This window comes from Colossoma macropomum, unplaced genomic scaffold (assembly GCF_904425465.1).
Source record: "Colossoma macropomum unplaced genomic scaffold, Colossoma_macropomum, whole genome shotgun sequence".
Lineage (NCBI taxonomy): Eukaryota > Metazoa > Chordata > Actinopteri > Characiformes > Serrasalmidae > Colossoma > Colossoma macropomum.
This window is the reverse complement of record NW_023495497.1, coordinates 28494-42787: the sequence shown is the minus strand read 5'-3', so window position 1 is coordinate 42787 and position 14294 is coordinate 28494. Positions and strand designations below refer to the sequence as shown.

Below are 14294 nucleotides of genomic sequence, written 5' to 3'. Positions count from 1 at the left end.
TGTAAAGGTTTTAGGGTTTTAACAGATGCATATTTGTACATCACATCACTGTAATCCAGAGTAAATAATAGTGTTTCTTCAACAATCCTTCTCCTGATGTGCACCATAAAACACATTTTGTGTTGATACAGGAGCCCCAGTTTTGGTCTCAATTTGTTTGTGAGGTCATTGATATGGCATCTAAAAGTACATCTGTTGCCTCCATATGCCAAGTTCACTTAATTTCAGTGACTCTTTCAATAATGGATCCCTTCAGGGTTTCTGATTTCCAAAGTGCTGAATAACAATAATATTTTTTTCATATAGCATCTTTTGAATACATAAAAATGCAGCTCAAAGTGCTTCACAATGAAATTACATAAAATATCAAAATCATGTGAGTTAAACAGTAAGTTGCAATATAGAAACAATTAATGGAGAAGCTTTTTAAATACAAATAGTATGAACCCTGCCATCTGATCCAACTCACCACCAGATGATGATCAGTTGACAGCTCAGCACCTCTCTTCACCTGAGTGTCCAGAACTATATCTAGTTGGTACCTCTCAACCTCCTGCACAAGCTCCAGCTCCTTCCCCCCAGTGAGGTTACTTTCCACGTACCAAGAGCCAGTCTCTGCCAAAGGGGCCTAGGCTTCCAAGGGCCTCCCCGCCATCTCCCAGTGCCTATACGGCACTGCACCGCTCCCCCATGCTGGACCTTGTGGGTGGTGGGCCCACATGGTCTCCCCATGTTGCCTCTTCGGGCTGAGCCCGACCGGGTTACCTTGGCTGCCCGGCCACCAGGCATTCGCCGAGGGACATTACCCTCAGGACTGGCTCCAGGCGTAGGTCCCCGTCACCCTCTCCCGTGCAGGGTACATGATCGTCTTCATCCATTTTTCATGGAGGGTTTTTGGATCGTGTTAGTCTGGGTATTCACTCCAGACCTGTTTGCACTGGGAGACCCTACCAGAAGCATATTGCTCCCAACGACTTAGCTGTGAAGATCCCTAGACCAGACAAGCCCTTCCACCATGACAAGGTCCCAATCCTGGAAGGTAAAATTTCCTTGCTACTAAATATGTCACAGTCAACTGTCTGTGGTATTATAAAAAAGTGGAAGCGATTGGGAACGACAGCAACTCAGCCACAAAGTGGTAGACCACGTAAAATGACAAAGCGAGGTCAGTGAATGCTGTGGCGCATAGTGCGCAGAGTCAATCACTACAGACCTCCAAACTTCATGTGGCCTTCAGATCAGCTCAGGACTAGTGCATAGTGAGCTTCATGGAATGGGTTTCCATGGCCGAGCAGCTGCATCCAAGCCTTACATCACCAAGCTCAATGCAAGGCAGTGGTGTACAGCGGTGCCATTGGACTCTAGAGCAGTGGAGACGTGTTCTCTGGAGCGACGGATCACGCTTCTCCGTCTGGCAATCTGATGGAGGAGTCTGGGTTTGGCGGTGGCCAGGAGACGGTACTTATCTGACTGCATTGTGCCAAGTGTAACGTTTGGTGGAGGGGGGATTATGGTGTGGGGTTGTTTTTCAGGAGTTGGGCTCGGCCCCTTAGTTCCAGTCAAAGGAACTCTTAATGCTTCAGCACCAAGAGATTTTGGACTATTTCATGCTCACAACTTTGTGGGAACAGTTTGGAAATGGCCCCTTCCTGTTCCAGCGTGACTGCACATCAGTGATTCATGTGAAACTTTGATTCATCTGACCGCAGGACACTTTTCCACTTCGCCTTGGTCCTTTTTAAATGAACTTGGGCCCAGAGAAGTTGGTGGCATTTCTGGATCCTGCTTATATATGGTTTCTTCTTTGCATGATACAGCTTTAACTGGCATTTGTGGATTGTATGGTGAACTGTGTCCACAGACAATGATTTCTGGAAGTGTTTCTGAGCCCATGCAGTGATTTCCAGTACAGAATCAGGCCTGTTTTTAATGCAGTTCAACCTGAGGGCCCGACGATCACGAGCATCAAATATTGACCATCAGCCTTTTCCCTTGCGTACAGGGATTTCTCCAGATTCTCTGATGATATTATACACTGTAGATGGTGGGATCTCCAAAGTCTTCGCAATTTTACACTGAGGAACATTTTTCTGAAATTTTCCACAATTTTTAGATGCAGTTTGTCTCAGGTTGGTGAATCTCTGCCCATCTTTGCTTCTGATAGACTCTGCCTCTCTAAAAGGATCTTTTATACTCAGTCATGTGAGTTAGTTGCAAATTGCTCCTCCAGTTTTTTATTAGTACCACTTACTTTTCCAGCCTTTTGCTGCCCTGTCCCAACTTTTTTGAGATGCGTTGCTGCCATCAAGTTCTAAATGAGTTAATGTTTTTCATGAAATGGTAAAATGTCTCACTTTCAGCATCTGATATGTGTTCTACGTTCTATTGTGAATAAAATATGCGTCTATGAGATCTGCAAATCATTGCATTCTGTTTTTATACATTTTACGCAGTGTCCCAACATTTTTTTTGGAATTGGGGTTGTATTTTTAAAATCTGAGATCAGCTCAGTTCTGTCACCTGATGGAGAAAACTTTAAATACTCAAAACTAAAGAACTATTTCAGCACAGCTTTCACATTTTGAATGGCTGCATTAATGAAATAGTTCCTGATTTTTCTTAAATGGAAAGCCACAGTGTGACCTGCCAGGTTTTTCAGGTTTTTCTTTCTTCATTATAACCTCACAAACAATTAAGAAAAGTAAAGATTACATTCAGTGACTGTTCCACATGTATGCAGCTTACAGAGCATGAGAAGCAGGACTCATCCTTTCATTTTCAACACTTTATTCTCTCTTCTGTTTTCTTTCTAGGACAGTTCTTCCTAAAAGTTCCTTATGTGCAGGTTCTGCCTGAAGAACTTAAATGCAAAACAGCCATCAGTATCTATGGAGAGCCAAAACAAAATGCTGAAAGGTAGGAGTATAATAAATAATACAGATAAAATAGCAATTATAAAAATAATATGGTTACAACGTGAATTTGTTTGTCCTTTCTCCTATTAGATTTGCCATTGACATCTGTAGAGGTGATGATATAGCCTTTCATTTCAACCCTCGTTTCAATGAGGATGGGAAGCAGGTGATCATGAGGAGCAGCAGGATTAGAGGTGTTTGGGGTCCTGAGGAAAGAGAACTTCGTTTCTTCCCTTTCAGACCTGGAAAACCTTTTGTGGTGAGTGTTGTGAACAGACAGTCCTGCTCTGCTCTGCTCACTTTCACCCCATATTAAGTGAATCTGTTTACTGAGGGATCATGTTCACTAGTGAAGGTGTTCCTTCTCATATTTCAGCCTCAGTCTCAGTGAAAGTTAATAATAGTGGTGTGTTTGATGTCACAAAGATGACGCTGAAATGTTCAAGTTAAAGCTGGCAGGATAGTTGTGAAATGAATTGATTAAATATTGCTGATTTAAGAGAAGAGATTAACCTCTTAAACTGAAGTTTTCTTATTCTGTAACTATAAAGAATTATGTGGTATCGACAAAGAATTATTCAATATTTACTATAAACTATTCAGTAACTATTATGAATTATCCAGTGTCTACTATGAATTATTCTGTAACATATAGTAGCCACTTAATAATTCATAGTCAAGTCAAGTCAAGTCAAGTTTATTTGTATAGCGCTTTTAACAACTGATGTTGTCACAAAGCAGCTTCACAGAAACCCATTTAGGACAAAGTTTCAACATGAAATGTAAATCCTCCAGGTGAGCAAGCCAGGAAAAACTCCCTCAGAGCTGAGGAAGAAACCTTGGGAGGAACCAAGGCTCACAAGGGGGGACCCATCCTCCTCTGGTCAAACTACCTACAAAATTATTATACTCCTAATATTAATAGTAGTAGTAGTAATAATAGTTAGGGGTCCACTTCAGTGTAGGGTGTGCAGCTAGTCCAAGGCAGGTGGCGGTGACAGGGGTGTGGGCAACTGGTCTGAAGCAGGTAGCAGGAGAGCTTGACAGACAATCGTCCATCAGTGTCCGGCCGGACAGGTGGGCAGTCGTTTACTCGGAGTGACTAACTAAAAAAGGTAGTGTGACTAACGTGTGGCTAACGACTCCGGCAGATCTGACTATAACAGCTTAACTAAAAGGAGTGAACCAAAAGGGCACACAGACACGGGAGCACCCTGAGACAATCTGGCATCCCTCCGCTCCACCGTCCACAAACCTGAGTGTTCGCGTGTGAGCGGCGGGACGACAGCACCAGCGTCTCAGTTTACTATAATTCCCTGCGTCCATGGACCCCTGGATCTGCTGCCTTTATCCAAGGGGAAACATTAGCTACCAAAAGCTAAACTAAACAAGTGAGTTTTCAGCCTAGATTTGAAGATTGCGACTGAGTCTGAGTCCCGAACATTTTCTGGAAGATCATTCCAGAGTTTGGGGCTTTATAAGAAAAGGCTCTTCCCCCAGATGAAACCTTCTGAATTCTGGGAACTATTAAAAAGCCAGCACTCTGTGATCTGAGTAATCGTGGTGGCTCATAATGGGAAATAAGGTCTTGCAGGTACTCAGGAGCCCATGTAGGGCTTTATACGTCAATAAAAGAATTTTGTAATCTATACGGAATTTAACAGGCAGCCAGTGGAGTGATGATAGAACTGGACTGATATGATCAAATGTTCTAGTTTTAGTGAGAACCCTGGCTGCAGCATTTTGTACTAGTTGAAGTTTACTTGAATTCTTATTGGTGCATCCTGACAGTAGTGCGTTACAATAGTCTAGCCCTGAAGTAATAAAGGCATGTACTAATGTTTCTGCATCGTGCAGCGATAAGGCATTTCTTATTCTGGCGATGTTGTGAAGATGTAAAAAAGCTGTCCTAGTGATGCTGCCTATGTGTTGATCAAATGATAAATCTGGATCAATTATGACACCAAGATTTTTTGCTGCTGAACCAGTAGTAGATAGTTCATAGTAGATGTTGAATAAATTTTAGTAATTATAATGTGCAGACACATTCGCTATTCCGACCGTTCATTTGTGGACATTGGTACTCCAACCCCTAACCTTAACCTCAACCAAAAACATAATCCTAACCATAATCTTAACCCAAAACCTAAGACTAAGCCTCACCCTCACCCTGTTACATGTTCAGTTCTTCTCATGTTAAACATCTACAGATATGAACTTGGACTTGGAAAGTGAAAAACAACTGAATTCAGCAGATTGTAAACAAATCTTATTTACACAGTTAAAAGTCTCTTGATAATCTGTTGAATATTCTGCTGCTACATTATTGATATGTAGTTGATGTCACTGAAAGTCTGCTGACAGTTAATTTCATCTTAAAATGATCACCTAAAATAATGTCACCCAATGAATTATTAAGCATTTCCTGCAAATTATTAATTACCTACTATGAATTTTGGACAATCTGTTATGAATTATTCAGTAACTAATATGAACTATTTACATACAATTACATGTAGTGAGAGCTATAATGTATTAAGTATCTACTAAGAACTCTTCAGATTCTGCAATGAATTCCTCAGTGAAATTAATGTCAGATCTGTAGAGAGACTAAGGAACTGGACTGTGGACCCTTAAACAGATCCTTAACCTGAGTTAACTCTTCGTTTTTTTTCTGTTTTCCAGATCAAGATTTTTTTCACCTTCTCTGGATTCAGAGTGGAAGTTGACAGCCATCATGTGCCGAATTACGCACATCGCATCAAGGAGCTTGACCAGATAACACACATCCAGATTCATCAAGATATTGACCTCAATCGTGTTCACATAGGTATGTAATTGAACACAGAAACGTGGTAACACTTTCTATGAATACCATGTTTCTATGAATAACAATATACTGAAAAGGTCCCAGTTCTGAGCTCCAAGACAAAGAGTACAGTGTTTCTTTGTTCCTCTGGACTCTGATACAGCACCATGATGGTCTCACACTAATGAAGAAAAAAAGCCACAACTTGGATTATGCTGTAGATATGCAGTGCGAAAAAATCTGCATGTAGTCTGTGCACAGTTAGTAGATGATCCTGTGTACAGTTAGTAGATGATCCTGTGTACAGTTAGTAGATCATCATGTTTACAGTTAGTAGATGATTCTGTGTACAATTAGTAGATGGTCCTGTGTACAGTTAGTAGATGATTCTGTGTACAGTTAGTAGGAGGTTCTGCATACAGTTAGTAGACAATCCTATGTACAGTTAGTAGATGATTCTGTGTATAGTTAGTAGATGATTCTGTGTACAGTCAGTAGATGATCCTGTGTACAGTCAGTAGATGATCCTATGTACACTTAGTACATACAGTTATGCTGCAGCCTTATTTTAAAGGTAATTTCTAATGCATTTTGGATGCATGTTGTGTTTGCATCATGCAAAAGTAGATAAGCTGTGCAGCATCTCTTAGCCAATCTGCTGAACTCCTGGCCCAGAATGTACATATTTCATAAAACTACTAAACTACCTAAAGTTTGAAAAGTGATTGAAAAAGTTCAGTCACCTGATAAGTAAAAAACTAAAATAATTAATGAAAAAGCTTGATTTTACTTGATTTTTCTTTTGTGGACATTTACAATGTGACCGGCCAGGTTTTGGGGACGTTGGTGGAACTTCAGTTTACTTTAGTAACTGAAAGCTCAACTCAGCTTCAATCAATGTTTCTCTTTTTTCATTAAAACTTGAAGAAAAACAAGGAATGATTTGACAATTTGAAGTGTCAACTGGACTGTACTAAGCAAAAGAAGTGTTAATAAAGCCCAATGTTATTATCCATCCAGCTTTGGTAAGAGTGGTGGGTGCAGCTCACAGAGCAGGAAGAACAGAACTCATCCTTTCAACACTTCACTCTCTCTTCTGCTTTCCTTCTAGGAGACATCTTCCTAAGAGATCCATATGTGCAGATTTTGCCTGAAGGAGTCATAGACCAAATGCTCATCACTGTCCATGGAGCGCCTAAAAAAGGTGTTGAAAGGTAAGAGTATAAAAATAATTCATATAGAATGATAGATCCAAAAATAAAATGGTTAAGAAAACTCAATTGTTTTCTTATCCACCATTAGATTTGACATTAACATCTGTAAAGGCTTTGATATGGCCTTTCATTTCAACCCTCGTTTCAATGAGAATGGGAGGCAGGTGGTCGTGCGGACCAGCAGAATTGATGGTTTTTGGGGCTCTGAGGAAAGACACCTTCCTTTCTTCCCTTTCAGACATGAACAACCTTTTGAGGTGAGTGTTGTGAACAGACAGTCCTGCTCTGCTCATTTTAACACTTTCACTCCATATTAAGTGAGTCTGTTCACTGAGGGATCATGTTCACTAGTGAAAGTGTTCCTTCTTCTATTTCAGCTTCAGTCTCAGTGAAAGTTACTGATACTGTTGTGTTTGACACCAAAGAGATGATGACTATTAAAGTTAATCCTAACTGGTAGGATGACTCTGAAATGAATGAGTTACATATTGTTGATTCAAAAGAACTGAGATTAACCCCTCAAACTGCAGTCTGCCTGTTCTGTAACTACTATTATTTGTTATGTAACTACTATGAATTATTCAATAACTCTTATGAAGTACTATGAGTAATTCAGTAACTACTATAATGTATTGAGTATTTATTAAGAGCTCTTCAGATTCTAATATGAATTCTCCAGTGAAACTTGTGTCAGATATGTTGAGACTAAGGAACTGAACTGTGGACCCTTCAGTTTGGATTAACTCTGTTTTTTTCTGTTTGTCAGATCAAGATTTTGTGCACAGCCTCTGGATACAGAGTAGAAACTGACACCAATCTTATGCTGCATTATGCACATCGCATCTGGCAGCTTAAGGAAATGACACACATCTTAATTGTAGGAGTTGACCTCAAATATGTTCACGTAGGTATGTAATCGTACAAAAAATCTAGGTAACAGTTTCTGTGAATAACGTATGAACAAAATTCTAAACACATTCATGACATTATACTGCATTAATAAATGCTTATAATAACCCATTACATTTTATAATCAGTTTTGTTCTGCATTATGCATTATTAACACATAAGTGTTTGTACACTCTAGAAAATGCTGTACTGAAGACTACCCATCCTGGAATAGTTGGCAACCCAGCACAGGGTAAATACTCTAAATTTACTATCGTGATGGTCTGTTCTGATGATCAAGCTCTATAATACAAGTTTTATATTGTTTGATTTTACTGTTTTAATTTTAATGTTTGATATAAATTTCACTATTTATATTTTAATAGTTATTCAAACTCCTCATTCGGCTAATTAAAACAATAAAAAGATGTGAAACAGACATCAACAGCACTGAGGAGGGTCTGCTGTTTCAAAGCTACTCATTTATATCAACATTATACTGACATTCCCAGTTCTGAGCTCCAAGACAAAGAGCACAGTGTTCTTCTGTTCCTCTGGACAGCACCATGATGGTCTCACACTAATAAAAAAAACAAAGCCACAAAATCTGCAGGTAGTCTTTGTTAAACCTGTGTACAGTTAGTGGATGATCCTGTGTACAGTTAGTAGTTGATCCTGTGTACAGTTAGTAGATTAATCTGCATCTAGTTATACTACAGCCTTATCTTAATGGTAATATCTTATGCGTTTTAGATACATATTATGTTTCAGTCATGGTCCATCTTGCCTGATGTTTGAGACGCAATATGCATATTGCCCTGAGAAAGGAACAATATCATACACCCCAAGTGTAGATAAGCTGCGCAGCAGCTCTTAGCCAAGCAGCTGAACTCCTGGCCCAGAATGAACTTTTTTTGCATGAAATACTTGAAATTTGAAAATTGATTGAAAGATAACATTTGAAAATATGTTAACAGTTCAGTTCAGTCACATAACTAAATATAATAAATATTTTAGCACAGCTTTGACATTTTGCATTGTTGCATTAACGAAGCAGGCTGCTTGAAGGAGTGTCAACTGGACACTTCAAAGAAAGCCCAATGACATTATCTATCTGTCCAGCTTTGGTAAGAGTGATGTGTGCAGCTCACAGAGCAGGAAGAGCAGAACTCATCCTTTCATTTTCATCATTTTATTCTCTTCTGCTTTCTTTCTAGAGGGCTGCTTCCTAAGAGTTCCATATATACAGGGTTTGCTTGAAGGACTAAAAGACCAATCACTCATCACCATCTACGGAGCACCGAAAGACAATGCTGACAGGTAAAAGTATAATAAATAATACAAATAGAATGACAAACCTATAAATAAAATGGTTAAAAACTTCTTTTTTTTCCTCTCCCATTAGATTCTCCTTTAACATCTGTAAAGGCAAAGATGTAGCCTTTCATTTCAGCCCTCGTTTCAATGAGCATGGGAGGCAGCTGATCGTGATGGCCTCCTTGATTCAAAATCGTTGGTGTCCAAGGGTAGAAGAATATTCTCTCTTCCCTTTCAGACGTGGACGACATTTTGAGGTGAGTGTTGTGAACAGACAGTCCTGCTCTGCTCATTTAAACACTTTCACTCCATATTAAGTGAGTCTGTTCACTGAGGGTGTTACGAAACGGCGGGGAGGCGGACCCAAGTGCAGAAATGGAAACAGGAAAAAAAAATGGGAAAAAATGAGTTGTTGTGAATCCGAAACATGCACCTGAGGTGACCCAAAGCCAGGTTCGAACCGGTGATGTATTGATCGGCGCTTCGTGGCGTTGCCACTGCGCCACTGAGGAGCACAGGTAACTACCGGCAATAACACCTCAAGGAAGGGGGAAAAGAAAAGGCGGGAAAATGACGAACGGCAAACAAAAGAGACGCTGAGAGCAGCGTGCTCAAACAAAGGCTGAACTAGAGAGGCGAGAGGACAGATAATAGGAAAAACAAAAAACACTTCCACTCCAAAAACGAAGGGAAGGCAGACCTCTTCTTTTCCCTTTTTTTAAATTTATTTATTTATTATTTATTTATTTATTTATTTTTTTTTGGCTTTAAGCCGCTTTGGGACAGTTTCTTTTCTCAGCCCTCTTTTCTTTTTTAGTTTTGGGGCAATTTCTCTTCTCAGCCCTCTTTTCTTTTTCCTTTTTAGTTTTGGGACAGTTTCTTCTCTCAGCCCTCTTTTCTTTTTCTTTTTTAGTTTTGGGGCAGTTTCTTTTCTTTTCTTTTCTTTTCTTTTCTTTTCTGACACTAAGTACCGTACCGGTCACCCCTCTACAAAGGTGTGACAAACACCACTGTTTGCCTTGACCTTAAGTAGAGGAGTCCGCAGGTGTGTCGCGTTGGGCCTAATCAGCCCGCGGACTTCTGGGAATTGGAGTTCCCTGAAGTTATGGCCCTGTGCCGCGGTGGACACCCTGCCGCCGTCGCCCTCTGCTGGCAGCAGGCGGCACAGGCTGGACACCCTGCCGCCGTCGCCCTCTGCCGGCAGCAGGCGGGGCCGGCTGAACCCTTACAGAGGGATCATGTTCACTAGTGAAAGTGTTCCTTCTTATATTTCAGCTTCAGCTTCAGTCTCAGTGGAAGTTATTAATACTGGTTTGTTTAACGTCACAAAGCTGATGTTGAAATGTTCATGTTAATCCTGACCGGCAGGATGATTGTGAAATGAATGAATTAAATTTAATTAATTTTTCTGTGTGCACTATGAGTTATTCAGTACCTACTTTGAATTATTCAGTAACTATTTACTTATTTAATAAACATTATAAATTATTCAGTAAATTTTCAGTGACTATTATGAATTATTCAACATGTACCGTGAAATATCTACTAATATGAATTTTTCAGTAACTATTATGAATTATTCAGTAACTATTATGAATTATTCAGTAACTGCTATAATGTATTGAGTGCTAAGAGCTAAAATGTATTGACTATTAAGAGCTCTTCAAATTCTACTTTGAATTCTCCAGTGAAACTTTGTCAGATCAGTAGAGAGACTAAGGAACTGAATTGTGGATCCTCATACAGAACCTTAAAGAGTTCACTCTCATGATTGTTCTGCTTTTCAGATCAAGATTTTTTGCACATCTTCTGGATACAGAGTGGAAGTTGACAAAGTTCATGTGCTGCATTATATACATAGCTTCTGGGAGATGGACCAGATAACACACTTCCACATTCATCGAGACGTTGTCCTCAAGGATGTTCACATAGATATGTAATTGTACAAAGAAGCTTGGTAACACTTTCTGTGAATAACATGTCTGTACAAAACTATGAACACATTCATGACATGTTATAATGCATTTGTTTATAGAAGTACATTACACTTTATAACCCTGTTTGTTAACACATTGTAAGCAGTCGTCTTATACTCTAAAAAATGCTGTGCTGAAAAATACCCAACTGGGTTTTTTTTTGGCAACCCAATGCTGCGTAAATATTTGACAGAACACAAACTGGGTTATTTTTAACCAACATTTTATTTGAAGAAATGTGACCATTGTGATGGATTGTTACAATGACCAAACTTTATAATACATATTAGAACTTACGTTTTATGTAATTTTAAATTACTTATTTTGATAATGACTCAAATTTCTCAGTCAGCTCATCAAAACAATAAAAAGATATGAAATGGACATTAGCAGCACTGAGGAGGGCTCTACTCTATGCACAGGGTTCTACTCATTAACAGCAACAATATACAAAATATTCTCAAAAATATCCTCTCATTGTGTGTAATTCGTGGATTTGTGTGTCCGTCATCTGCCTCTCACCTGTAATTTGTGGATTTGTGTGCTCTTCTATGTTTTGTGTAAAACTGACCAATGGACACTTTAGGAAATCAGTAAGGATGGACCCATCATGCTAGAAACCTTTCATTTTTCATTCAGTTGCTTGGACACAGATGTCAGTAGGTTGTAAAAAAAAAGCCACTGCACTTACTACAGTGGTTTTGGAAAGTAGTGATGAGAGCATTTATTTATTTTTTTATTCATAAATGTCGTTACTTTGTGAACCTGAGACTTTTGTAAACACGTTTCAAGCACCAAAACAATTTGCCCACAGGAGTAAAGAAATATTAAGAATTTCTAAAATCTGATATCACTTTTCAGCTTTAGGTCTGAAGTATCTCTAAATACAGTGCTCCAGGCAAAAGGGCCTCATTATAGAGAGCTGAGATTGTTCTGAACATTTTGATATATAATATGTGGGCATGCAAGGGCCTTTAAAGACAAATTTAAGAATACATTCAAAAATCAAGAAAATGCGCTCAGACCCCAGAAGGTTAAACACGTTATTTTTCTAGATTGAAAAAACGATAAGAAGGATATGCAACTGCAGTAAAAATAATTATCAAGCATCTGGAGAGCTTACAGTCTACCTGGCTGTTGTTGTAAATCTTTGACTTTGCCAAAAGTAGAGAGTAAGTAAGTAAGTAAGTAAAGTTTATTTATATAGCGCTTTTTACAACAGGTGTTGTCACAAAGCAGCTTTACAAGGAAATGAGCATTACAAAAAGAAATCCGGGTCCGAGAGTCAGGAGACCACCGGATACTGGAAGATGGTTTTATTCTGACAACAGGCTTTATACAGTGCACTTGTTAATGATCTCTGTAGTAAGTCAGGAGACTCAGAGGTCAGTGATAGATAGATAGACAGATAGATAGATAGATAGATAGATAGATACTTTATTGATCTTGAAAGGAAATTTAGCAGCCAGTAGCATTCACACAACACAGGACAGTAATAGTATAAGGGTGTAAACAGGAAGAATAAATATAAAAAATCCTATCTGCAGGCATATATACAAATAAAAAAGTACAACAATCTGGTATAACATCTATAACCTGAGATGAAAGTGGCAGTGCAATGATGACTGTACGAGGAGGCACTGGTAACGGCATATAATGACAATACTGAATAAATATGTGCAGATGTTGGTACCAAAATAAAGTGTCTAGTGTGGACTGTCCAGATGTGAAAGATTTGTGATAGGGCTACAGAAAGTGCAATATGTACAGTAAGGTGTCCACATGTGCATGAGATAAAACCTATGATTTAACATGAGATTCAGATCCAGTCCTCATCTCTCCTCTTCCCTCTTCTTTCTTCTCTTCTTGCCCCCCTGGGAAGAGTTGAAGAGTCTGATGGCTCGTGGGACAAAAGATTTTCTGAGTCTGTCAGTTAAGCAGCTCTGTGACAGCAACCTGCCACTAAACATGCTCCTCCTGTCCATGATTATGGTGAGCAGTGGGTGGCCATCATCCTCCATAATGGAGAGCAGTTTGTGTAATGTCATTCTCTCGGCCACCTTGATCACAGAGTCCAGTTCCACACTGACCACTGACCCCGCTCACCTGACCAGCTTGTCCAGTCGCATCTCGTCTCTCTTTTTCATGCTTCCTCCCCAGTACACCACAGCATAAAAAAGACAGCTGGCAACCATGGTCTGATAGAACATCTGCAGGAAATCAGCCTCCTCAGGAAGTAGAGCCGGCTTTGCCCCTCCTGTACAGGATGTCTGTGTTGGCTGACCAGTCCAACCTATCTCCAGTTGCAGTCCGAGATACCTGTAGGTCATTACCCTCTCCACTCCAAACCCTCAAAAGAGATTGGCTGTGCGGGTGGCCTATCCCTGCGTAAGTCCACCACCATCTCCTTGGTCTTGGCAGTGTTCAGAAGCAGGTTGTTCCCACAGCACCACTCCACAAAGTCCTTCACCAGGGTCTTGTACTCCTCCTCCTGCCCTTCCCTTACACAAGCCAAAATGGCAGTGTCATCCGAAAACTTCTGCATGTGGCACGTCTCAGAGTTGTACTGAAAGTCTGAGGTGTACAGTGTAAAGAGAAAGGGGGAAAGTCTTGTGACATGTGATGTTAGAGCGACTGGCCTGAAGTCATTGAGTTCACAGGGTCACCCCCTCTTGGGTACTGGAGTGAGGCATGATGTGTTCCACAGTGTGGTAACCCTCCCCAAGCGCAGACTCAGGTTGAAGATGTGCTGTAGGGGTGCCCCCAGCTCAGCAGCACAGGACTTAAGTAGTCTAGGACATACTCTGTCCGGACCAGCTGCCTTCCTTGTGTGGAGTTTCCTCAGCTCACCTCTAACCTGATCTGATGTGCTAATGTGTGAAGAGGGGGGAGAGGGGGCTGTTTTGTCTGTGCTGCCAGCCTGTGGGAGGGGTGCATGAATATCAATAGAAGAAGATGAGGTGTTGATGTCCAGGCTAGAGACTGAAGTATCAGCAGCTGAGAAGAGGGAGGGTGTGGGGTGACCGCTGGACATACAGGCGCAGTGGAGATCTGAACAGTGCCGTCAAACCGGTTATAGAATATGTTGAACTCATTGGCTCTCTCTGCGTCACCGTCTAACACATTGTCCATTCTCTGCTTACAGCCTGTAATGGTCTTCATACCATTCCATACC

General features: G+C 40.3%; 1 protein-coding gene across 1 annotated transcript; it reads left to right on the top strand.

The window, feature by feature from the left end:
* The first annotated feature begins 2708 nt into the window (after positions 1–2708).
* Positions 2709–12840, top strand: LOC118802223 (galectin-4-like). Its single transcript, XM_036562715.1, has 10 exons — positions 2709–2916; positions 3006–3174; positions 5601–5745; positions 6836–6938; positions 7027–7195; positions 7705–7846; positions 8026–8079; positions 9044–9146; positions 9232–9400; positions 10931–12840. The coding sequence occupies exons 1-10, from the start codon at positions 2735–2737 to the stop codon at positions 11081–11083; spliced, it is 1389 nt and encodes a 462-aa protein (XP_036418608.1). The 5' UTR covers positions 2709–2734; the 3' UTR covers positions 11084–12840.
* Positions 12841–14294: the final 1454 nt, after the last annotated feature.

Excerpts from the sequence above, each read along its gene's own strand:
- LOC118802223 (XM_036562715.1), top strand. The coding sequence starts at position 2,735 with ATGCAGCTTACAGAGCATGAGAAGCAGGACTCATCCTTTCATTTTCAA. Across the intron at positions 3,175-5,600 it reads GACCTGGAAAACCTTTTGTG|ATCAAGATTTTTTTCACCTT; the intron begins GTGAGTGTTGTG and ends TCTGTTTTCCAG. Across the intron at positions 5,746-6,835 it reads CCTCAATCGTGTTCACATAG|GAGACATCTTCCTAAGAGAT; the intron begins GTATGTAATTGA and ends CTTTCCTTCTAG.